Source organism: Pelobates fuscus, chromosome 6, assembly GCF_036172605.1.
Source record: "Pelobates fuscus isolate aPelFus1 chromosome 6, aPelFus1.pri, whole genome shotgun sequence".
NCBI lineage: Eukaryota > Metazoa > Chordata > Amphibia > Anura > Pelobatidae > Pelobates > Pelobates fuscus.
This window is the reverse complement of record NC_086322.1, coordinates 294340223-294361784: the sequence shown is the minus strand read 5'-3', so window position 1 is coordinate 294361784 and position 21562 is coordinate 294340223. Positions and strand designations below refer to the sequence as shown.

Genomic DNA, 21562 nt, shown 5'->3' with positions numbered 1-21562 from the left:
CCGTCACATTCTATGTTTCTATGTTTCTATGTAATTCTTGACATTTCACACTTTAATAAATAACATGATTTATATTCTTAACTAAAGCCCTAAAACTCACATAACATGTAGAAATGGCCCCAATACCTTTTAAATGACGATATCGGCCGTCACTCTAAGGGACTTAGTTACAATGTTGCTGCCCAGTGCGCTATGCATTCTATGATAGTCTACATAAAAGCACACATGGCGAAGGGGTGTATGTCACTGATTGCTCCATATTCATGTGTTGCGTGATGTAAGGGGATATAGGGCTTCTGGGAACATGCTGGAATCATGAATGGCTACACATCGGGGTCTGGCCTGGATTTAACCTGTGCTTGTAAAACATTTTTATTAGATGGCTCTCAGCATTTTATAGCATTCCCACGCTCGCTTCTGTTAGAAGTGGATAGGGGGTGGCTGTGGGTTTTGTGTGTAAAACCTTTCCTCTGCCACTGGGGGATGAGGTAATGATGCACTCTATGTACGAAATTGCAGCTTCCCCTTAGGACAGGGGTGAACAAAAGGTAGATCCCAGATGTTTTAAAACTACAGCGTCCACTACGCTTTGTCATTCTAAAGACATTCTACAGGCATGCAAAGAATCATGGGAGTTGTAGTTCTACAACATCTGGGGATCTACCTTCTGGGCAGTCCTGCCTTAGGAGATCATCCAAACACACTGCCCACCTATGGTGGCGTCATAGACTATGGTGCAAAGAGATCCTGTGCACCTTCATCAAAGTAAAAAAAGTGTGGGGGGAAGCAGCTGGATCTATTTAATATGAAAATAGCTGGACCCGATGCATACCAGGGCAGCCTTTGGAATTTGGCTCCCTGCTCCGTATTCGCACTGTATTTCCCTTTTAACCCTGCTCTCCTCACACGCAGCAGCACTCCACACACCAATCCCTTTAATTCCACCCTTTCATCTCAATATGGAGTTGACTGCATCCCCTTGGCACGCACGCCCCATTGACGCACCATAACCACTTCCTAAGTGCCCAGACACCTCTTAATTCTGCCACTGGGATCCCTGTCTGTAGGTGTTCATACATGGTTCACAGCTGCTCAGCTATGAAGCTCGCTGCTACCCTTTCTCTTAATTCACAGCTTTGACCTATTCAGCTGGCAGATCTGTAGAGAAGTCCTTCTGGTGGTACCATTGTTTCGTGCAGGGAGGCTGTCAGTAGTTGCAAGGAGGAAAACCCAGGAGAAAGTTTTGCTGGAGATTAGAGATTTCTTCAGGGGGCAGAGGAAGCACTGCAGGTCCTCAGCGAGGCTTGCCAGTGTTGTCACTCTGGTCCATCGGGGGCAGATAAGTCCTCGGTGACTGACAGATGCTAATGATGGAGCCCAGCTGCTCCAGCTCGTCCCGGTAATCCCTGGGCAGGGTCACGTCTAGCATAAACAGAACCTTGTGTCCTAGCCCGTCACCGTCGTATTAACTTCTTGTGTTCTCACCATTTGAACACCATCAATTCCTGGGCAAACGGGAGGGGGCGGTCGGGGAGGGTTAAAAGAGATGGTGGGATGCGAACAGAAGCAATGGAAGGAGGCCAAACTTTGGAGGACACAGAAAGAGAGGCTTGTTGTTGTAAGACAGATGGAGACAGAATAATGGCTGCAGGGGACTGGAGGCAGAGACAGAGCGTTGGCTGCACAGGAGCAGACCCACTGTTTGTTTAAACTCTCAAGTTGGAAGAATGGAAAGTATCCGATGAATAAGATCCAACTGTGACAGGTGCCGCTGGTGGCAATAACGTAACATGCAGTGTAACGGATACAGCCCCCACCCACAGCATTGTATCTTCTACCGCAGACATGTCCCGTACTATATGAGTCGTAAAACAACAAGGAAACAGTCATTGCAACCTGGATCTCTGCACAGAACAATCTGGAGCAACCGTCTGCGAAGGTACAATCACACCTGTGCACATCACATCCTACATAGACGCCAGTATCCTATACGTTGACACCTACATAGCTCATCACCTACATACACATTGCAACTCCGCACAGCAAAACTCAGCATAGGTACAATGACACCTGTATACATCACATCCTATATAGACACCGGTATCCTATACCTATACACCTACATAACACATCACCTACATACACACGCCAACTCTGCACAGCAAAACTCAGCATAGGTACAATGACACCTGTATACATCACATCCTATATAGACACCGGTATCCTATACCTATACACCTACATAACACATCACCTACATACACACGCCAACTCTGCACAGCAAAACTCAGCATAGGTACAATGACACCTGTATACATCACATCCTATATAGACACTGGTATCCTATACCTATACACCTACATAACACATCACCTACATACACACGCCAACTCTGCACAGCAAAACTCAGCATAGGTACAATGACACCTGTATACATCACATCCTATATAGACACTGGTATCCTATACCTATACACCTACATAACACATCACCTACATACACATTGCAACTCTGCACAGCAAACATTGTATAGGTATAATGATAGCTGTATACATCACATCCTATATATAGACAGTGACACCAATGTGCTGTATATTGACACCCATATTAATACGCCACAATATTTCACCTATATACACATCACGATCTGAATCTGCTACTCTGCCTGGAACAACCAACTTCACCGTTTATTTCTCAACACTTGACTTACATGAAGTTATATATATATATATATATATATATATATATATATATATATATATATATACATACTTTATTTTTTTCTTTAAAAAAAGTATATATGTATTTTATTATTATTTTTTTAAATTGAGTTCTAGAATTGTAATTTAGGAGATTGGCACTTTTTAGAAATATTTGCACACAAAAAACTTGAAGGATGAGCTTGCACTTTATAAGATTGGCACGTTAAGAAGGTATTTGTATAACTTAGTATCACATTAAAATAATTCATTAAGGGCTCCGTCATAACATCTTATGCACACACATAATTCGTACTTATAGGTAGATATTTAAATGCCCGTATATGTAACCTGTGTTGCAAAGACATATTCACCAAAAATAATATAATCTACAAAGTACATATCTCAATGCAAGTTTATCAACTGCTATAAATATAACCTGAGATATCTCTCTACATTTATAAAATCTATAAATACTACAATCTGCATAGTGAATAGTATGTCAACACCTATATTTCTAACCTGCATATCTAAGACAATATAGACAATGCCTAAGACGATTGAAGTGAACGAACATTTATTACACTTGTTTGTATATGTGATGTCTGTATATCTGTATAGTAGTTCTAGCACATCTCCTTATTACTCTGTATATCTATACACCATACTCTTTACACCTATAAACCTACAAGTAAAATATAGGGCCTTTCACTAAAATGTGAGTTTTTAGGAATTAAAAGTTAATTGCATATTGTAGACCAAGCTAGGCAAATTGGAAAAAATCGCCAAATCCAAGCATGTTCTTCAGCTTGGCCTCAAATCTGAATTTTATTGAATAACCCTGCACTCTACTGAGTGTGCGTAGTGGTATGACTGTGGCTACGCATCGCTAAAACGCAACTGGCGATGAGACATAATATAAATGTTATGTAAATGTTTTAATCATTTCTTTAAAAACAATAAAAAATAAAAATAAAAACAATACTTTAAAGGAAAAATTACCCAATTTATATTTGAGTACTATCTCAAATATTATCAGAAAGTGTTTCAATGTGATATTTGTCAGGTTTTATGCAATTATTTTGAATGTTGCTCTCTATACCACTTGCTTGTGTGTTTATATCTCTTTATATTTTTCACACGCCTAAAACAATTGCTCAATCTCATCTTGTGGTTTTCATTCTGTGAAGGGTTTAACCCCTTAAGGACCAAACTTCTGGAATAAAAGGGAATCATGACATGTCACACATGTCATGTGTCCTTAAGGGGTTAAACGGAAACTTAAATCAGCGAGTAACCCTCTATCAGCAATGTATTATAAATATTCACGTTTATCCACTAAACACCAAATTGTATACATGTGAAAATTAAATCTCAAAATTTAGACAATAGCTGCGTTGTAAAATATCAGAATATAGTCACAGTTTGCATATTTTGCCCTAATTTTTTGTGCAATTCCCTGTTTTGTGAATAAATACAGAATAAACTTGATTTATAGGGTGGAACTCAAACCCTGTTGAAACTGTTTCAAACACGTTTACATATAGACTGATCCTATCCTACCTTAAAGGGCAGTCTATATTTGTTATGTCAGACATGTTGCTTATGTATCAAGAGACTCAGAAATGTAGGAGGTTATGGGAGAGAATTCTACAGCAAATTATTGAATTGGCCTGGAATATACTGTCGGTCGACTGTGCAGACTTTGCTCTAAATATTTGGAAATTGACAATGCCTTCAAGATTCCTAAGGGCTCACCGCTCTACAGGAGGTTTCTTACACCAATAGCCCTGTGCAGTATATATTGTACCCTTTTATGTATACTGAAGGAGTGTTTTTAGTAAATATTGAATTCTAGTGAATTGAAAACCAGACTGAAAAATTTTGGCTAAAATATTCAAACTGTGACTGGAAAAGTTGATTGAATCAATAATTTTTGCCTGAAATGTTAAATTCAGTGTTTGTAGGTTAACCCTACAAGTGTCTAAAACAATAGTGCTTTTACAGGCCACGGAATATTGACAACACAACTAATGCCATTATGTATTTTGTAGTGGACTCTGCCTATCTGTGTATCACTGGGCTAGCAACGAACTACCGAGCCGTTTTCCTCACAGATGGCAGATACGTGTATCGGGCAAGAAAAACAACCAGGTAACGAGGTTTAAGTGCTCCGTCAGACAATGCCTAGCGATATTCATCAGGAAAATGCACCCTCACAGGCCGTATACTGCAATTTGTGCCGTACTTAGTGGTTTATTAACTAAACACCAATTTGCCTCACTTTGGACATTGTTATATCCCTCAAATCCCAACTAAGCACAGCAAGTCTTGGGATGACCAAGTCCACAGAAAATTAGAAGAAGATTTCAGTAAAATCAGTGACTATAGCTCCATATGCCAGGCCTGCCTGGAAACAGGCCATATTACCTGAGGCCTACCAGTTGCATTGCAACTAGTCTCCCTTTTTAGTGGACAGACCCTAATTTGGACCCAAATCCCTCCTTTCTAGGAGCTTTGAATTGTTGGTGTGTCTGAGTGTATAACAGAGCTCCACAGCAATAATACTCCCAGTAATGTGTCTGAGTGTATAACAGAGCTCCACAGCAATAATACTCACAGTAATGTGTCTGAGTGTATAACAGAGCTCCACGGCAATAATACTGCCAGTAATGTGTCTGAGTGTATAACAGAGCTCCACAGCAATAATACTCCCAGTAATGTGTCTGAGTGTATAACAGAGCTCCACAGCAATATACTCCCAGTAATGTCTCTGAGTGTATAACAGAGCTCCACATAAATAATACTCCCAGTAATGTGTCTGAGTGAATAACAGAGCTCCACAGCAATAATACTCCCAGTAATGTGTCTGAGTGTATAACAGAGCTCCACAGCAATATACTCCCAGTAATGTGTCTGAGTGTATAACAGAGCTCCACAACAATAATACTCCCAGTAATGTGTCTGAGTGAATAACAGAGCTCCACAGCAACAATACTCCCAGCAATGTGTCTGAGTGTATAACGGAGTCCCGCGGCAATAATACTCCCAGCAATGTGTCTGAATGTATAACAGAGCTCCACAGTAATAATACTCCCAGTAATGTGTCTGAGTGTATAACAGAGCTCCACAGCAATAATACTCCCAGTAATGTGTCTGAGTGTATAACAGAGCTCCACGGCAATAATACTGCCAGTAATGTGTCTGAGTGTATAACAGAGCTCCACAGCAATAATACTCCCAGTAATGTGTCTGAGTGTATAACAGAGCTCCACAGCAATATACTCCCAGTAATGTGTCTGAGTGTATAACAGAGCTCCACAGCAATAATACTCCCAGTAATGTGTCTGAGTGTATAACGGAGTTCCGCAGCAATAATACTCCCAGCAATGTGTCTGAATGTATAACAGAGCTCCACAGTAATAATACTCCCAGTAATGTGTCTGAGTGTATAACAGAGCTCCACAGCAATAATACTCCCAGTAATGTGTCTGAGTGTATAACAGAGCTCCACGGCAATAATACTGCCAGTAATGTGTCTGAGTGTATAACAGAGCCCCACAGCAATAATACTCCCAGTAATGTGTCTGAGTGTATAACAGAGCTCCACGGCAATAATACTCCCAGTAATGTGTCTGAGTGTATAACAGAGCTCCCCAGCAATAATACTCCCAGTAATGTGTCTGAGTGTATAACAGAGCTCCACAGCAATAATACTCCCAGTAATGTGACTGAGTGTATAACAGAGCTCCACAGCAATAATACTCCCAGTAATGTGTCTGAGTGAATAACAGAGCTCCACAGCAATAATACTCCCAGCAATGTGTCTGAGTGTATAACGGAGTCCCGCAGCAATAATACTCCCAGCAATGTGTCTGAATGTATAACAGAGCTCCACAGTAATAATACTCCCAGTAATGTGTCTGAGTGTATAACAGAGCTCCACAGCAATAATACTCCCAGTAATGTGTCTGAGTGTATAACAGAGCTCCACGGCAATAATACTGCCAGTAATGTGTCTGAGTGTATAACAGAGCTCCACAGCAATAATACTCCCAGTAATGTGTCTGAGTGTATAACAGAGCTCCACAGCAATATACTCCCAGTAATGTGTCTGAGTGTATAACAGAGCTCCACAGCAATAATACTCCCAGTAATGTGTCTGAGTGTATAACGGAGTTCCGCAGCAATAATACTCCCAGCAATGTGTCTGAATGTATAACAGAGCTCCACAGTAATTATACTCCCAGTAATGTGTCTGAGTGTATAACAGAGCCCCACAGCAATAATACTCCCAGTAATGTGTCTGAGTGTATAACAGAGCTCCACGGCAATAATACTCCCAGTAATGTGTCTGAGTGTATCACATAGCTCCACAGCAATAATACTCCCAGTAATGTGTCTGAGTGTATAACACAGCTCCCCAGCAATAATACTCTCAGTAATGTGTCTGAGTGTAAAACAGAGCTCCCCAGCAATAATACTCCCAGTAATGTGTCTGAGTGTATAACAGAGCTCCCCAGCAATAATACTCCCAGTAATGTGTCTGAGTGTATAACAGAGCTCCACAGCAATAATACTCCCAGTAATGTGTCTGAGTGTATAACAGAGCTCCACATCAATAATACTCCCAGTAATGTGTCTGAGTGTATAACAGAGCTCCACAGCAATAATACTCCCAGTAATGTGTCCGATTGTATAACAGAGCTCCACGGCAATAATACTCCCAGTAATGTGTCTGAGCGTATAACAGAGCCCCACAGCAATAATACTCCCAGTAATGTGTCTGAGTGTATAACAGAGCTCCACAGCAATAATACTCCCAGTAATGTGACTGAGTGTATAACAGAGCTCCACAGCAATAATACTCCCAGTAATGCGTCTGAGTGTATAACAGAGCTCCACATCAATAATACTCCCAGTAATGTGTCTGAGTGTGTAACAGAGCTCCACAGTAATAATACTCCCAGTAATGTGTCTGAGTGTATAACAGAGCTCCACAGTAATAATACTCCCAGTAATGTGTCTGAGTGTATAACAGAGCTCCACAGCAATAATACTCCCAGTAATGTGTGTGTGTATAACAGAGCTCCACAGCAATAATACTCCCAGTAATGTGTCTGAGTGTATAACAGAGCTCCACAGCAATAATACTCCCAGTAATGTGTCTGAATGTATAACAGAGCCCCACAGCAATAATACTCCCAGTAATGTGTCTGAGTGTATAACAGAGCTCCACAGCAATAATACTCCCAGTAATGTGTGTGTGTATAACAGAGCTCCACAGCAATAATACTCCCAGTAATGTGTATTTAAACTACAATAAATGTGTTTAGAAATCAGTCTGTGTAAATAAGATACATTGTTCTTGTTCTAAATTACATTTTAGTTGTATAAATTGTTATTAGTAAATCTCCTAAAATCTCCCAGAGCAGCCCCGCCCCAGGCCACTGGGTAAAATAACCAAAGTGAATTTTAAAAAATGCTTTGTTTACAGCAGTGAAATACCCATATTGCCATTTTCACTGGAATTCCAAAACAGTCATATGATTTCATAAGGCAAAGTAGGGACTACTGCTACAATGAACACGTATTTGTAGATACCCAAAAATACGCCAGTTGATATATGTCCACTGTAGGTCTCAATATGGAAGTAGGACAACAGCTTTTGCTGGTAATGTGGGAGCAAAAAAGTCTTTCTAATGATAAGACATGTGGAAATAAGGCCTTAGGGCTAATTAAACACATTTATTAGTATGGGAAGGATGGTATAAAACTAGTTTGCAGGTTTAAATTTAAAAAGTTTTAAAGTACTTTTGAAAGCGATGCCACCTAGATACTGTGCAACGTTACTGTCAAACGATGCCATTCATGGTGAAAAACATGAAAGAACCAGTGGTTGGTACCAACGTATTGGGTAGGGTGGTTGGGTGGTCCAGAATTTGATATATATTTACACTCACATAGATTAATGCGATTACATGCAGGTGTAAAATAAATAGGGCATGGGTTACAAGATTGCGGCTGGATCACATGTGGAGAGAAGGACTCTCTTCAATCTGGATATTAATGAAAGATAAAAAGTCCAGTGATGGTCAGGGAGGACGATACCCGTCAAGCAGTTTCTCTATCATTGAAATGAAGGTGGATTGTAAAGTGTCGATGCGTGGGTGTTCGACACGGTGTACTTCTCTAATATGGTATGAGATGCAATTGAAGTGTATAGTAGTCCCTGCAGAGGTTGGGTTTCGCGGAGATAGTAATGGTCTGGAGCGAGTTGTGTCAGTATTGGCAATGCACAGTGCCAGGCAGGATTAGGCCTCACTCGTTTGATGGATTACTTAGTGCTGGTCTTGTTTACTGAAACGGCAATCTATGATCTAGAAATAAAGTGCAGAGTGTAGGTAGTATTTTTCCAAGTGAGCAACTAGAAGATGATAATAGTGTTCGAATAGCTAACGATATTGTGAAATAGGGTTAGTAAGTTAGATAAAGGTCTTGGGTCAAGAAACACGGGCATCTTCAATGGTTCCACCACCAGAAAGTTTCTGTTTTTTAGTTTCTTTTATTTCCAATTAAGATGTTATTTTGGACGTCATGGTATGTTGTTTTAACGTTCACATTCCGCAGTTTATGTTTCGGTTGAACTGATCCAAAACGTGTTTTTTTCTCCCATCACTTAGGAAACTCCTCTGGTAATCTCTGCTGTGTTAGTGTCTGTAATGTCTGTATCATATTCTCCGAGCTCAGGGGGTCCCGGCACTTGGCTGTCTGCCAGCAGCTGGCTGGACACACAGTGAGGAAGGATGCCTGCGGAGATGCCAGTTTGGACTAGGTGAAAATCCTAATATTCTAAACTTAGGTCCAGAACATATCTGTGTCTGTCCTGCTGGCATGCTTACAGGGAAATATCTTTATAGCGAAACAGTGAGCAACCAAATGACCCGGAGTACATGGGTAGCACAGGAACTGCGGAGCAGCGGGTCAACATTGGCATGCAGCAGATCACTGCGGAATGATGACAACAGACAGGGGAACTTTGAGACTTCAGAGAACGTGTGGATGCGTGGCACAGCGTGGACTGGAGGTTGATCAATAATCAGAGGTGAAGACAGTAGGAACAAGAACATGGAGATAGCAGAGGAAGTGTGAGTGAGCTGGCGACTGATCTCACAGGGGTGAAGACAGCAGGCATGGAAACATGGCGAAGGCAGAAGAAATCTTGTCCAGTTTCCACCATGCTTTAGTCCCTGCTGTTTTGCTGATTCGAGATCTTCGTACTTGTGGGGCTGATAGCTATATTGTAGACTTTCCAGTTCTATTGCGTTCTTGATTCTAGCAATTGAGTTGCTTATAGCTGTTTTTGACTTAGTGCAGCTTAGATCTGGTTCTGGTAGGGTTGGCATCTGGACTTTTATCTGCTGCGGCCATGCTTGCTGTGTTCTAGTCTCTGTAGTTGTAAGAATTTCGTTCTTCTGTGTCTTTTCCAGTTGATTGATATATACGTCTTTTGTATATATAGTCTTGGGTCACAGGCTTGCCACAATAATAAACGCCTATTTTAATGAAAAGTACTAATACGCAATCTGACTTACGGTTTCTTCAGGGTTATTCTTAGAGTTACGGATATATAATTAAACATCAAAGGAAGTTTCAGAATAATGGACGTTCAACAGCAGATGGTAATTGCTGGACTCCTGAAAGGAGAGTCCGAGTTTACATAGTTAGACAGCTGGACAAGAACAACCTTGTGCAACAACAGGAAGACCAAGACCTCGTGGTCCTTTGTTCACTAATCTATATAGATTTGACCATAATGACGTCAGAATATAACCCTAGCCATATAAGGACAAGACCCCAAATCCACATTCCAGACTTCTCAGACAAAGAAAGCCTTGTGACTTATTGATACCATCTGTTACTTATGTCAATCCACACATCCATACGTAATCAATAGAAACATAGAATATGCAATATTCTACAGTAGTAGTTCTAAGTTCTAGGTTTTACTACTTATAGTGTTGGCCGCTATATTCTAGACACCACATTGCAGCCGAATTCTAAATTCCATGCCTTGTGATGCTGTTAGCTATATCCAAGGCAATTTTCTACTGTTGAATTCTAGATTTTACTCTTTTGGGGGGCTGTTGTTATATTCTAGTTTCCGCAGGTCTGCTAAATTCTGGATTTCACTGTTGTAGAGTTGATATCTAAATTCTAGTTCCTGCAGTTCTTCTCAAGTCTCGATTCCACTCTCTGTGGTGCAGATAGCTATGTTCCTGTCTTTCTGGTCTTATTCTTTTTTTTATTCTTGCCCTTTATTTGAGGATATACATGTTCTGGACTGACACCAGCATAGATGTGATTTTAGCATCATAGACCACATCTTGATCTGGAAATTAAACTGTGTATATTACAACAGATATACCGTATTCAAGTGCTTGTGGTTCTGTAAATTCTTGGTTCTAGCCCTTAGGTTCCATATTAGCCCAGTGTATTATAATCCGCACTGTGATGTCTAAATGCATTATCTGATGTGTGTTTGTCCTGAAATCTGTGTTCACGCAGTGAATTGTAGGTTCTGGTTCCAGATCTGCTGTGGAATCATAGGATATAGGCCGTGCAGCCCTCAGTTTGACTTTAATCACTCTAGTACAGGGGCAGGCAACCTTTCGAAACTCTAAATATTGTGGACTACACCTCCCATAATGCAATTACAGACATAATGCTGGCAAAGCAACAGTAGAGATGTAGTCCACAACATTTGGAGTACCGAAAGTTGCCTACCCCTGCCCTGGTACTATTATTTTCTTAAGCTGTTTTTGTTGTTTTTTTTTCAATTTTTTTCAAAAGTTAAAGATACAGACAGCACTGACTGTTGCTGGAATACACACCCCATGGTGCAGCAAAGTTATCATTTACAGTGCAAGTACATTTTAATCTTTAATTACAGTACGACTAGGAAGCAGCAGAGAAAATGCAGTCAGATTGTCATGTGTTAACCTGGGTAAAAATCCTATATTAGACTATATATATATATATATATATATATATATATATATATATATAAATAAAACAGGTCCAGCACCCCACAAAATATAACAGAATCAGATTTATTGGTGATGAAATGGCAAAGTTAGGACCACCAATGAACTAGGCTTGAGGAAGACCCACAGGTGGTCGCAACGTGTCCATTTTATCACCAGTAAATCTGATGGTGCTGTAACTGGAGGAGTTCTGGACCTTCTTTGGTACATACACTCCTTTTTAGTCCATTTAGCAGCCAAACCCCAATATGTTGCAAAAAGAATGAAATTGTCACCAAAGCTTTATTGAGTAAGTTCAAATGTTGTATGGGCGTTACATGCGATTTATAGTGTATCTTACCAAGCCATTGATGTTTGACACAATGTCCACTTATCTCCTTGCCAGATCCATCCGGAAGGTTGTCCTTCAAATTTGCATCAAACTTGCATCCCAATTGGGTCAGTTTTGTTTACCGCAGCAAACTAGCACTGTTGCCATGCATTTGAGATGTAGTTGCTAGGGCAGATTTGCTGGACACAATAAGGTAATGGCACATATTCTGGGCACAATGCCTCATTTTATACCATGCCATACGTTTTGGGCCCAGCAGATTATCTGGCAAACAAATCAATAATGATTAAGGCTGCATGATGTAGGGCCGTGAAAATAAACACGTAGCTATGATTTATGAGCCATGAAACACTCGATGGGCTCAATGGAATAAGACATTGCTACACTGCCAAATGCTCCTCATGTTTCCCTACATCTCTGAGATGTAGATGGACCTTGGGTGCGTTGGTTATTGCTCAACTTTTGCTTCATGTTTACTATTGAAAACATTCTAAGGACTAGCCTTTGAGCACTCCACACCTTTTGCATAAGACATGTGAAATGTGAGCATAAACCATGATATAGAAAACCAAACTGACTCTAAATTAAATTTTTCACGCAAAACACACGCAAGCACTCAACTCTGGAGCTTGTTTTGCACGATCCCTGCTTCTTGCGTGAAATGGTAAAGCGAACCGTAGAAGTATAACATCTTAAATGAAATTTGTTTGTAGGTCATGGAGACGAGGTGTCCAGTGCCAATTCAAAGTCTTCCACCGGCTCGGCGAAAGAGAAGGGAGCTGTAGACCCAGAAGCATCCAAGACAAATATGAAAACCTCAAAACAGGACAAATGCCCCCAAACCAAAGAATTGGTTACAGAGCCCAGCCCAAAACCCGATCCAGTGCATAAACCCGAGCAGGGGCAGAGCAATGGGAAGAAGAGGAAAGAAGCAAGCAGCCAAGGAAATGAGATGAGCAATCCTGGGGAGTCAAGGTAATGGCCACCCAAATATTGCTCTTATGGAAGCCAAAGTTGGGAAGGAATTCACATATTAAAGTACATTAAAATACCAGGGGTGCCTGCAGGGCTGGTAGACACTTTCCTGGGTTCTGTATAAGATTTATATTCACTAAATCCGGACCTGGCTTTAAAAGACAGCTTAATTGCAAAGCATAGGCCAAAATAACGAAACTGACCAGTATACAATTACTAGCATTATGCAGACCAATCTCATATTTCCCATCTTCATACTAAAACCCAATCGATACAGGATATGTCTGATCCCTATCTTCAGTACTAGTGTAGTTAAGGAAACTTGATAATTGAGGCATATATTCATCCAGGCGGGCTGAACATGATAGTACATGGAAAACGCAAGGGATACTTAGGGATTAAGAGACATACGATTGGGGTAAGGAGAGAAAAGAGACACGCAGAGGTATGAGGAACTTGAAACAAAAGCGATAGGGGGCGTTGAGACACACAGCGGGGTAGAGGGGTTAGGAAATAAGGGGGTGAGGTTGAGTTTGGATGACAATAGCACGTCCCCTACCATCTGGCAGACTAGGACGATCACCCTCCCCTAGAAAGTATGCTATTTGGTATGGCTCTCTACTCTATGGTATGCTACTTGGTATGGCTATCTACTCTATGGTATGCTACTTGGTATGGCTATCTACTCTATGGTATGCTACTTGGTATCTACTCTATGGTATGCTACTTGGTATCTACTCTATGGTATGCTACTTGGTATGGCTATCTACTCTATGGTATGCTACTTGGTATGGCTATCTACTCTATGGTATGCTACTTGGTATGACTCTCTACTCTTACACAATTTCTTCTTAAAGAGTGAATGGTTTGAATATATAATTTCGAATTTTTGGGCAAAATAGTCGAATTAGATTTTTTTTTTCCAAGGCGGTAATGTCTTTTAGTCTAACTTTTGAAATTCACTTTGAATTCACTTCCTTTCATTGCATGTATTGGAGAAAGGGAGGGGGGGGGGGGAGGTTTATGTCCCCATGAAATGACAGGCTTAGAGCAGGTGCTTATTTTATCCTGTATAACAGTTATCCTAGGTGCATCGTGACAATCTTGAGCTGTTACTACTTTTAAAGGTTTGGGAATGAAAAGAAGGGCTTTCATTTCTTGACAGGGTTTATGTAAGTTGTGTAGGGGAGTGGTGTGATAAGACTATTCAAAGCTCCATGGAAAGATTGACACATTGTTGTGTTTCCTGAAGTCATGGGTTTGTTACCAGCCAATCCTGGTGTAGCCTGACATCTCTGGGTTGAGACCTAGGAAAGCTATGCGAATTTGGCAGCTGGCCAGGGCTGTTTCTCTTGTCTATCACTCTCATTCTTGTCTCCGCATCACTGCTTGTTATAACTGCCTTGCTCACAGCCTGACTGTGATTAGAACACGCAATAACCCTGCATTTCTATAACATAATCCACAGCTGGGAAGACGGTCGGGAACAAGGTCAAACTGACCCAAGATCTCTGCTTGGACTTTCCCCTTCTTAGGAGGAGCGAGTCTGTGAAAGGACCTCCTGTATCGCTTCCACGCCTGATGACACAAGTTGAGTTGGCCACGGCTAAAAATGTCACAAGCCTAGCGTCGCAGGGGAAGGAGGCTAAAGAAAACGTGATGAGTCCAGAAGATGTGGTGCCAGATAGCCCATGGACCCCAGACATATTTCCACTAAGCCCTGGGGCCATGGAAACAGATCCACAAAGTCCAGTTATTGTAATAGGAGATGAAGTTTATCATATCATAGGTAAGTATAAAGGTGGGAGGTTGGGGCGGTCAAGTCGGATGGTTTTGATGTGGAAGCATGGGTTAGACATGCCATGTTTGAGTTGATGGATGTTTAAAGTAGTTAGAAGGGGTGATTAAGATATAAGTTCCATGTGTTTTCTTCTTTGTTGTGTTTCCAGATGACTGCCCCCCTCCTCCGGCTCCATTCCCCCATCAGTTTGTGACCCTCCAGCCTGGTGATGTGTCTAATCGTTACGACTTGAATATGGATGAGGTTCTTGGAGGGTAAGATTTATTTGTGTTATTATTGTTATTATTGATATTTATATAGTGTTAACCTATTCCGTAGCGCTTTACAATATTATAAGAGGGGGAGATTTAACAATAAATTAGACAATTACAAAACGATACAGGAACGATAGGTAGACGAGGACCCTGCTCACACAAGTTTACAATTGCATAAGTGCACAAACAAATAATTATAAACTTTATTACTCAAACAACTAATTATTCTGAGTCCCTAATTACTGCATTTCTGTTTGTATAAAACACTAGTAAATTAACTATTAAACGGGACTCTCCTGGTAGGTTCTCTAATCAGACTTATTTAGTCGTATCTGATTCTGTTTTTTTTTGTTTTTGTTTTTTGTTTTTCTAGTTACAGGTCTGAAGTTACAGGTTACAGGGTGATTAATAAGTTATCATTGTACCCCACATAATTAAGGGGGGGGGGCCTGCCATTGTGACATCACCATACTGCTTGTAAAAGATAATCTGAAGCCCCCTAAAGGGAACCCCAATAAATCTAATTTAAGTTGATTCTCATAGCACAGTGGCGTACACATAACCCATCGGGCCCCGGTGCGAAACTGATCCATGGGCCCTCCACCCTCCCTCTTCCCCACCTTTAACTACCCCCCCACACAAACACACACATACATACAGAGACACACACACACACAGACAGACAGATACATACAGACACACACGACACATACAAACAAAGATACATACATACAGACAGACACATACACACAGACACATACACACATACAGACACACACACACACACACACACACACACACAGGACACACATACATAGAAAGACACATGCATACATAAAAACAGACAGGAACACAAACATACATACAGACAAACACACACACATGGCATACATACAAAGACACATACAAACAGACAGGCATACATACAGACAATACACACATACATACATACATACATACAAACAGACAGACAGGCACACATACTTACAGACAGACAGACACATACAGACAGACACACATACACAGACACATACACACATGCAGACAGACATGCACACACACAAGACACACATACATACAAAGACACATACATACATAAAAACATACAGGCACACATACATACAGACAGATAGATGCAGACACATACAGACACACACACATACAGACACAAACACACACACATACATACAGAGACACACACACACAGACAGATACATACAGACACACACGACACATACAAACAAAGACACATACATACAGACAGACACATACAGACAGACACACACATACACACAGACACACAGACACATACACACATACAGACACACACACACACAGGACACACATACATAGAAAGACACATGCATACATAAAAACAGACAGGCACACAAACATACATACAGACAGACACACACACATGGCATACATACAAAGACACATACAAACAGACAGGCATACATACAGACAATATACACATACATACATACATACAAACAGACAGACAGGCACACATACTTACAGACAGACAGACACATACAGACAGACACACAGACACATACACACATGCAGACAGACATGCACACACACAAGACACACATACATACAAAGACACATACATATATAAAAACATACAGGCACACATACATACAGACAGATAGATGCAGACACATACAGACACACACACATACAGACACAAACACACACACATACATACAGAGACACACACACACAGACAGATACATACAGACACACACGACACATACAAACAAAGACACATACATACAGACAGACACATACAGACAGACACACACATACACACAGACACACAGACACATACACACATACAGACACACACACACACAGGACACACATACATAGAAAGACACATGCATACATAAAAACAGACAGGCACACAAACATACATACAGACAGACACACACACATGGCATACATACAAAGACACATACAAACAGACAGGCATACATACAGACAATATACACATACATACATACATACAAACAGACAGACAGGCACACATACTTACAGACAGACAGACACATACAGACAGACACACATACACAGACACATTAACACATACAGACAAGACGCGCACACACACAATACACACATACATACAAAGACACATACACATACATACAGGCACACATATATACAGACAGATAGACACAGACACATACAGACAGACACACACACATACAGACACACACACACACACACACATACATACAAACAGACAGGCACACATACACACAGACAGATAGACACAGACACATACATACATACATACAAACAAACAAACAAACAAACACACACATAATATTTAAGTCACCCTCCTGTTTCCTACCTTTTAGATGCAGGAGGGTAACTTTCCCTGGGATCCAGTGTTGGCTCAGGTTGATGGGAGTCAGAGTTCCCACTCTGACTCCCTCTGCTGCCTCCTGCCTGGGCTCTCAGTGATAGCTGGGAGGAGTGACGGGGAGTCACTTCCTCCCAGCGTGTGATGATCTCATCACAGGGGGCCCGGTCGCGCTGTTAAAACGCCCTGCACTGACCGGGCCCCCTGACAATCCATCTCCATTGGGTGGCCCTGACAGCATGTGCCACCCGATGTGCACCTTAACATGCGACCCCGGTGGTTTGCCGTGCGGGCTGGGGCCACAAATGATGATGGCGGGCACCCGGTCGCAGCGACCCCTGCGACCGCGGTATGTACGCCAGTGTCATAGCACTAGACTTTGATTGAGTTTTACAGATAAACTAACAATAATGTGTTAGATATATTTACCATGTTGTTTAAAAAATTTAACTTTTTCTACCAGGGGTCAAGTCCTGGGGAACCTCCCCCCCTAAAAAAATTATACGCTCATATGCATATATATATATCTGGGTGAAGGGGTGACAGTGTGTGGAGGATGAAAGTAATTGGGAATGGTGACATTGTATGGAGGGGGTGTCAGTGTGTGTATGGGGATGATAGAGTGTGTGTGGGTGACAGTGTGTGGGAGGGTGGCAGAGTGCGGGTATTGGGGGAGTGACAGGGTGTGTGTGTGTGGAAAGGTGATAGGGTGTGTGAGGGGTGCTGTGACAGTGTGTGGGGAGACAGGGTGGGGATGGCTGTGACAAGGTTTGGGTAGGAAGGCTGTGAGAGCCTAGGGGGACTGTGACTGGGTAGGGGGGCTGTGAGGTGGATAGGGGGACTGTGAGTGGGTATGGGGACTGTGAGTGGGTAGGGGGCTGTGAGGTGGGTAGGGGGACTGTGAGTTAGGTAGAGGGGTCTGTATGGTGCGTAGGGGGTCTGTATGGTGAGTAGGGGATCTGTATGGTGGGTAGGGAGGATGTAAGGTAGGTAGTGGGACTGTGAGTGGGTAGGGGGCTGTGAGGTGGGTAGGGGGACTGGGAGGTGTGTATGGGAGCTGTGAGGTGAGTAGCGGGACTGTGAGGTGGGTAGGGGTTCTGTATGGTGGGTGGGGGGGTTGTAAGGTGGATAGAGGGGCTGTGAGGTGGGTAGGGGGCTGTATGGTGGGTAGGGGAGTTGTAAGGTGGGTAGGGGGTTATAAGGTGGGTAGGGGGTTGTAGGGTGGGAAGGGGGACTGTGAGTGGGTAGGTGCTCTGTAATGTGGGTAGGGGGACTGAGTGGGTAGGGGGTTTAGTAGGGGGACTGTGAGTGGGTGGGTGGCTATAAGGTGGGGAGGGGGGGTTGTAAGATGGGTAGGGGGACTGTGAGGGGGTAAGGGGGCTGTGAGGTGGGTAGGGGGGCTGTAAGGTGGGTATGAGGGTAGTGAAGTGGGTAGGGGGACTGTGAGTGGGTAGGAAGACTGTTAGTGGGTAGGGGGCTCACTGACAGACACACACACACTCATTCACAGACACACACACACACACACTCACAGATATACACACAGAGACTCACTGACAGCCAGACACACACATATCACACATACACACACACACACACATTTCCCCCAAACACTCACAGATTAGTTTTTTTAAATCCACCCAGCCTCCCTACATTTTGGAGAGCTGGGTGGATTTTCTTACCTGGGGTCCAGTGGAGCTGCTGGCCAGTCTGTGCGGGCAGGAAGGAAGGCAGGCAGTTAAACTCCAGGCAGGTGGTGAGGGAGCGCTGATCTGTGAGCTCTCCCTGCTCAGCTCCCTCGCACGCCGCAGAGTGATGCCTGAATATGACATCATATTCCAGCTCCCGGCATCACTCTGCGGCGCGCGAAGGAGCTGAGCAGAGAGAGCTCACAGATCAGCGCTCCCTCACCGCCCCCGCATGCCTTGAGGCTAACAAGGGTGTGTGAGGGGGTGCTGTGACAGTGTGTGGTGGAGACAGGTTGGGGATGGCTGTGACAAGGTTTGGGTAGGAAGGCTGTGAGAGCCTAGGGGGACTGTGACTGGGTAGGGGGGCTGTGAGGTGGGTAGGGGGACTGTGAGTGGGTATGGGGACTGTGAGTGGGTAGGGGGCTGTGAGGTGGGTAGGGGGACTGTGAGTTTGGTAGAGGGGTCTGTATGGTGAGTAGGGGGTCTGTATGGTGGGTAGGGGGTGTGAGGTGGGTAGGGGGAATGGGAGGTGTGTATGGGGGATGTGAGGTGGGTAGCGGGACTGTGAGGTGGGTAGGGGGTCTGTATGGTGGGTAGGGGGGTTTGTAAGGTGGATAGAGGGGCTGTGAGGTGGGTAGGGGGCTGTATGGTGGGTAGGGGAGTTGTAAGGTGGGTAGGGGGTTATAAGGTGGGTAGGGGGGTTGTAGGGTGGGAAGGGGGACTGTGAGTGGGTAGGTGCTCTGTAAGGAGGGTAGGGGGACTGAGTGGGTAGGGGGGCTGTAAGGTGGGTATGAGGGTAGTGAAGTGGGTAGGGGGACTGTGAGTGGGTAGGGGGACTGTTAGTGGGTAGGGGTCTCACTGACAGACACATATTCCGGCTCCCGGCATCACTCTGCGGCGCGCAAGGGAGCTGAGCAGGGAGAGCTCACAGATCAGCTCTCCCTCACCACCTGCCTGGAGTTTAACTGCCTGCCTGCCTTCCTGCCTGCATTGACAGACACACTGACAGACACACACACACTCATTCACAAACACACACACACACACTCACAGATATACACACAGAGACTCACTGACAGCCAGACACACACATATCACACATATACACACAAACACATTTCCCCCAAACACTCACAGATTAGTTTTTTAAATCCACCCAGCCTCCCTACATTTGGGAGAGCTGGGTGGATTTTTTTATCTGGGGTCCAGTGGGGCTGCTGGCCAGTCTGTGCAGGCAGGAAGGCAGGCAGGCAGTTAAACTCCAGGCAGGTGGTGAGGGAGCGCTGATCTGTGAGCTCTCCCTGCTCAGCTCCCTCGCACGCCGCAGAGTGATGCCTGGATATGACATCATATTCTGGCCTCACGGCAAACAAGTCCTGTAGGACCACAAACAGGAACGGCGTTCCTGCTGTGGAAAAAGTGCAGGAAGGCCGTTCCAATGCGTTCCTGCAGGACTCAAGCCCTGATTTCTACCACATCTAAGCTCATTCACTTAAATAGACGTATTTATAACTATGCTATGTCGTAAAGGAACTCTGAAAACTTATTTCTCTAAGCAAAAACTTAGGGAACTTCCATATCCTGCCCTTCGGTTACTCCCTGCTGAGGTCTCAAAAATGTTTTTGCTCATATCTTTTGTATTGGCACAAGTGAGCAAAAACATTTTCTGAGATCTGAGTTGGGGATTATCTTAGAGATCTCATGTTCTCTGTTTTTGTTGCAATGCAATTTAATTTGGCTCTCCCTAAGCAAAAAGGTTAATCCAGACGTGGACCCCATGCTCACTGTGCCTAGAGAACTTGCCAGCATTTCAGTTCTGGACTGCCCTTATTGGTGGGATCAGTCTGATATGCCTTGGATCTGGTTCTCTCTGTAATAGCACAATTGAGCGGGACCTGAGCAGGGATTAATTGAAGGGCAAGCTACTGAAATTCTCGAAACTTTTGTTCGTTCTCAAATTTCTCATATTCTCAGTTTTTGTTGCAACATAGTTTTACTGCAAACCCCTCTATTAGTTAGGTGGTGTGACTGTGCATAAGGTGCTTGTTTCTGGCTGTACTCTCAATGAGGTCCTGGAGAGCATCACCAGTCAAATGTAGTTGTGGGTTCCACATGTGGTTGGGTTCGATATGTAGGTGACCAGTTTGCACCGTGATGACGATACAACCATTTTAGGTGTTACATGTTTTATACACCCCTGACCTCTAATGTGTACAGGATAACAAAGTCATGTTTTGTTCTCTGTTATAGAGGGAGGTACGGAGAGGTCCATGTTTGCAGAGAGAGAGCCACTGGACTTCAGCTGGTCGCCAAAGTCCTTAAAATTCAGAGTGGCCGCGAAAAGGTAAGATGGGTCAGCTGGGTGTTTCCTGTCCCCAAATATCTCCTTA

At 43.1% G+C, this 21562-nt stretch overlaps 1 protein-coding gene across 1 annotated transcript in view; it reads left to right on the top strand.

Moving 5' to 3' along the window:
• The first annotated feature begins 1564 nt into the window (after nucleotides 1-1564).
• Nucleotides 1565-21562, top strand: part of MYLK2 (myosin light chain kinase 2) — a 42451-nt gene continuing 22453 nt past the window's right edge. The window contains exons 1-6 of the mRNA XM_063459510.1: nucleotides 1565-1939; nucleotides 4754-4853; nucleotides 12791-13052; nucleotides 14588-14841; nucleotides 15002-15107; nucleotides 21423-21516. Coding sequence (XP_063315580.1) covers nucleotides 4817-4853; nucleotides 12791-13052; nucleotides 14588-14841; nucleotides 15002-15107; nucleotides 21423-21516 — 753 coding nt within the window. The 5' untranslated portion in view covers nucleotides 1565-1939; nucleotides 4754-4816. The remainder of the gene's footprint in view (nucleotides 1940-4753; nucleotides 4854-12790; nucleotides 13053-14587; nucleotides 14842-15001; nucleotides 15108-21422; nucleotides 21517-21562) is intronic.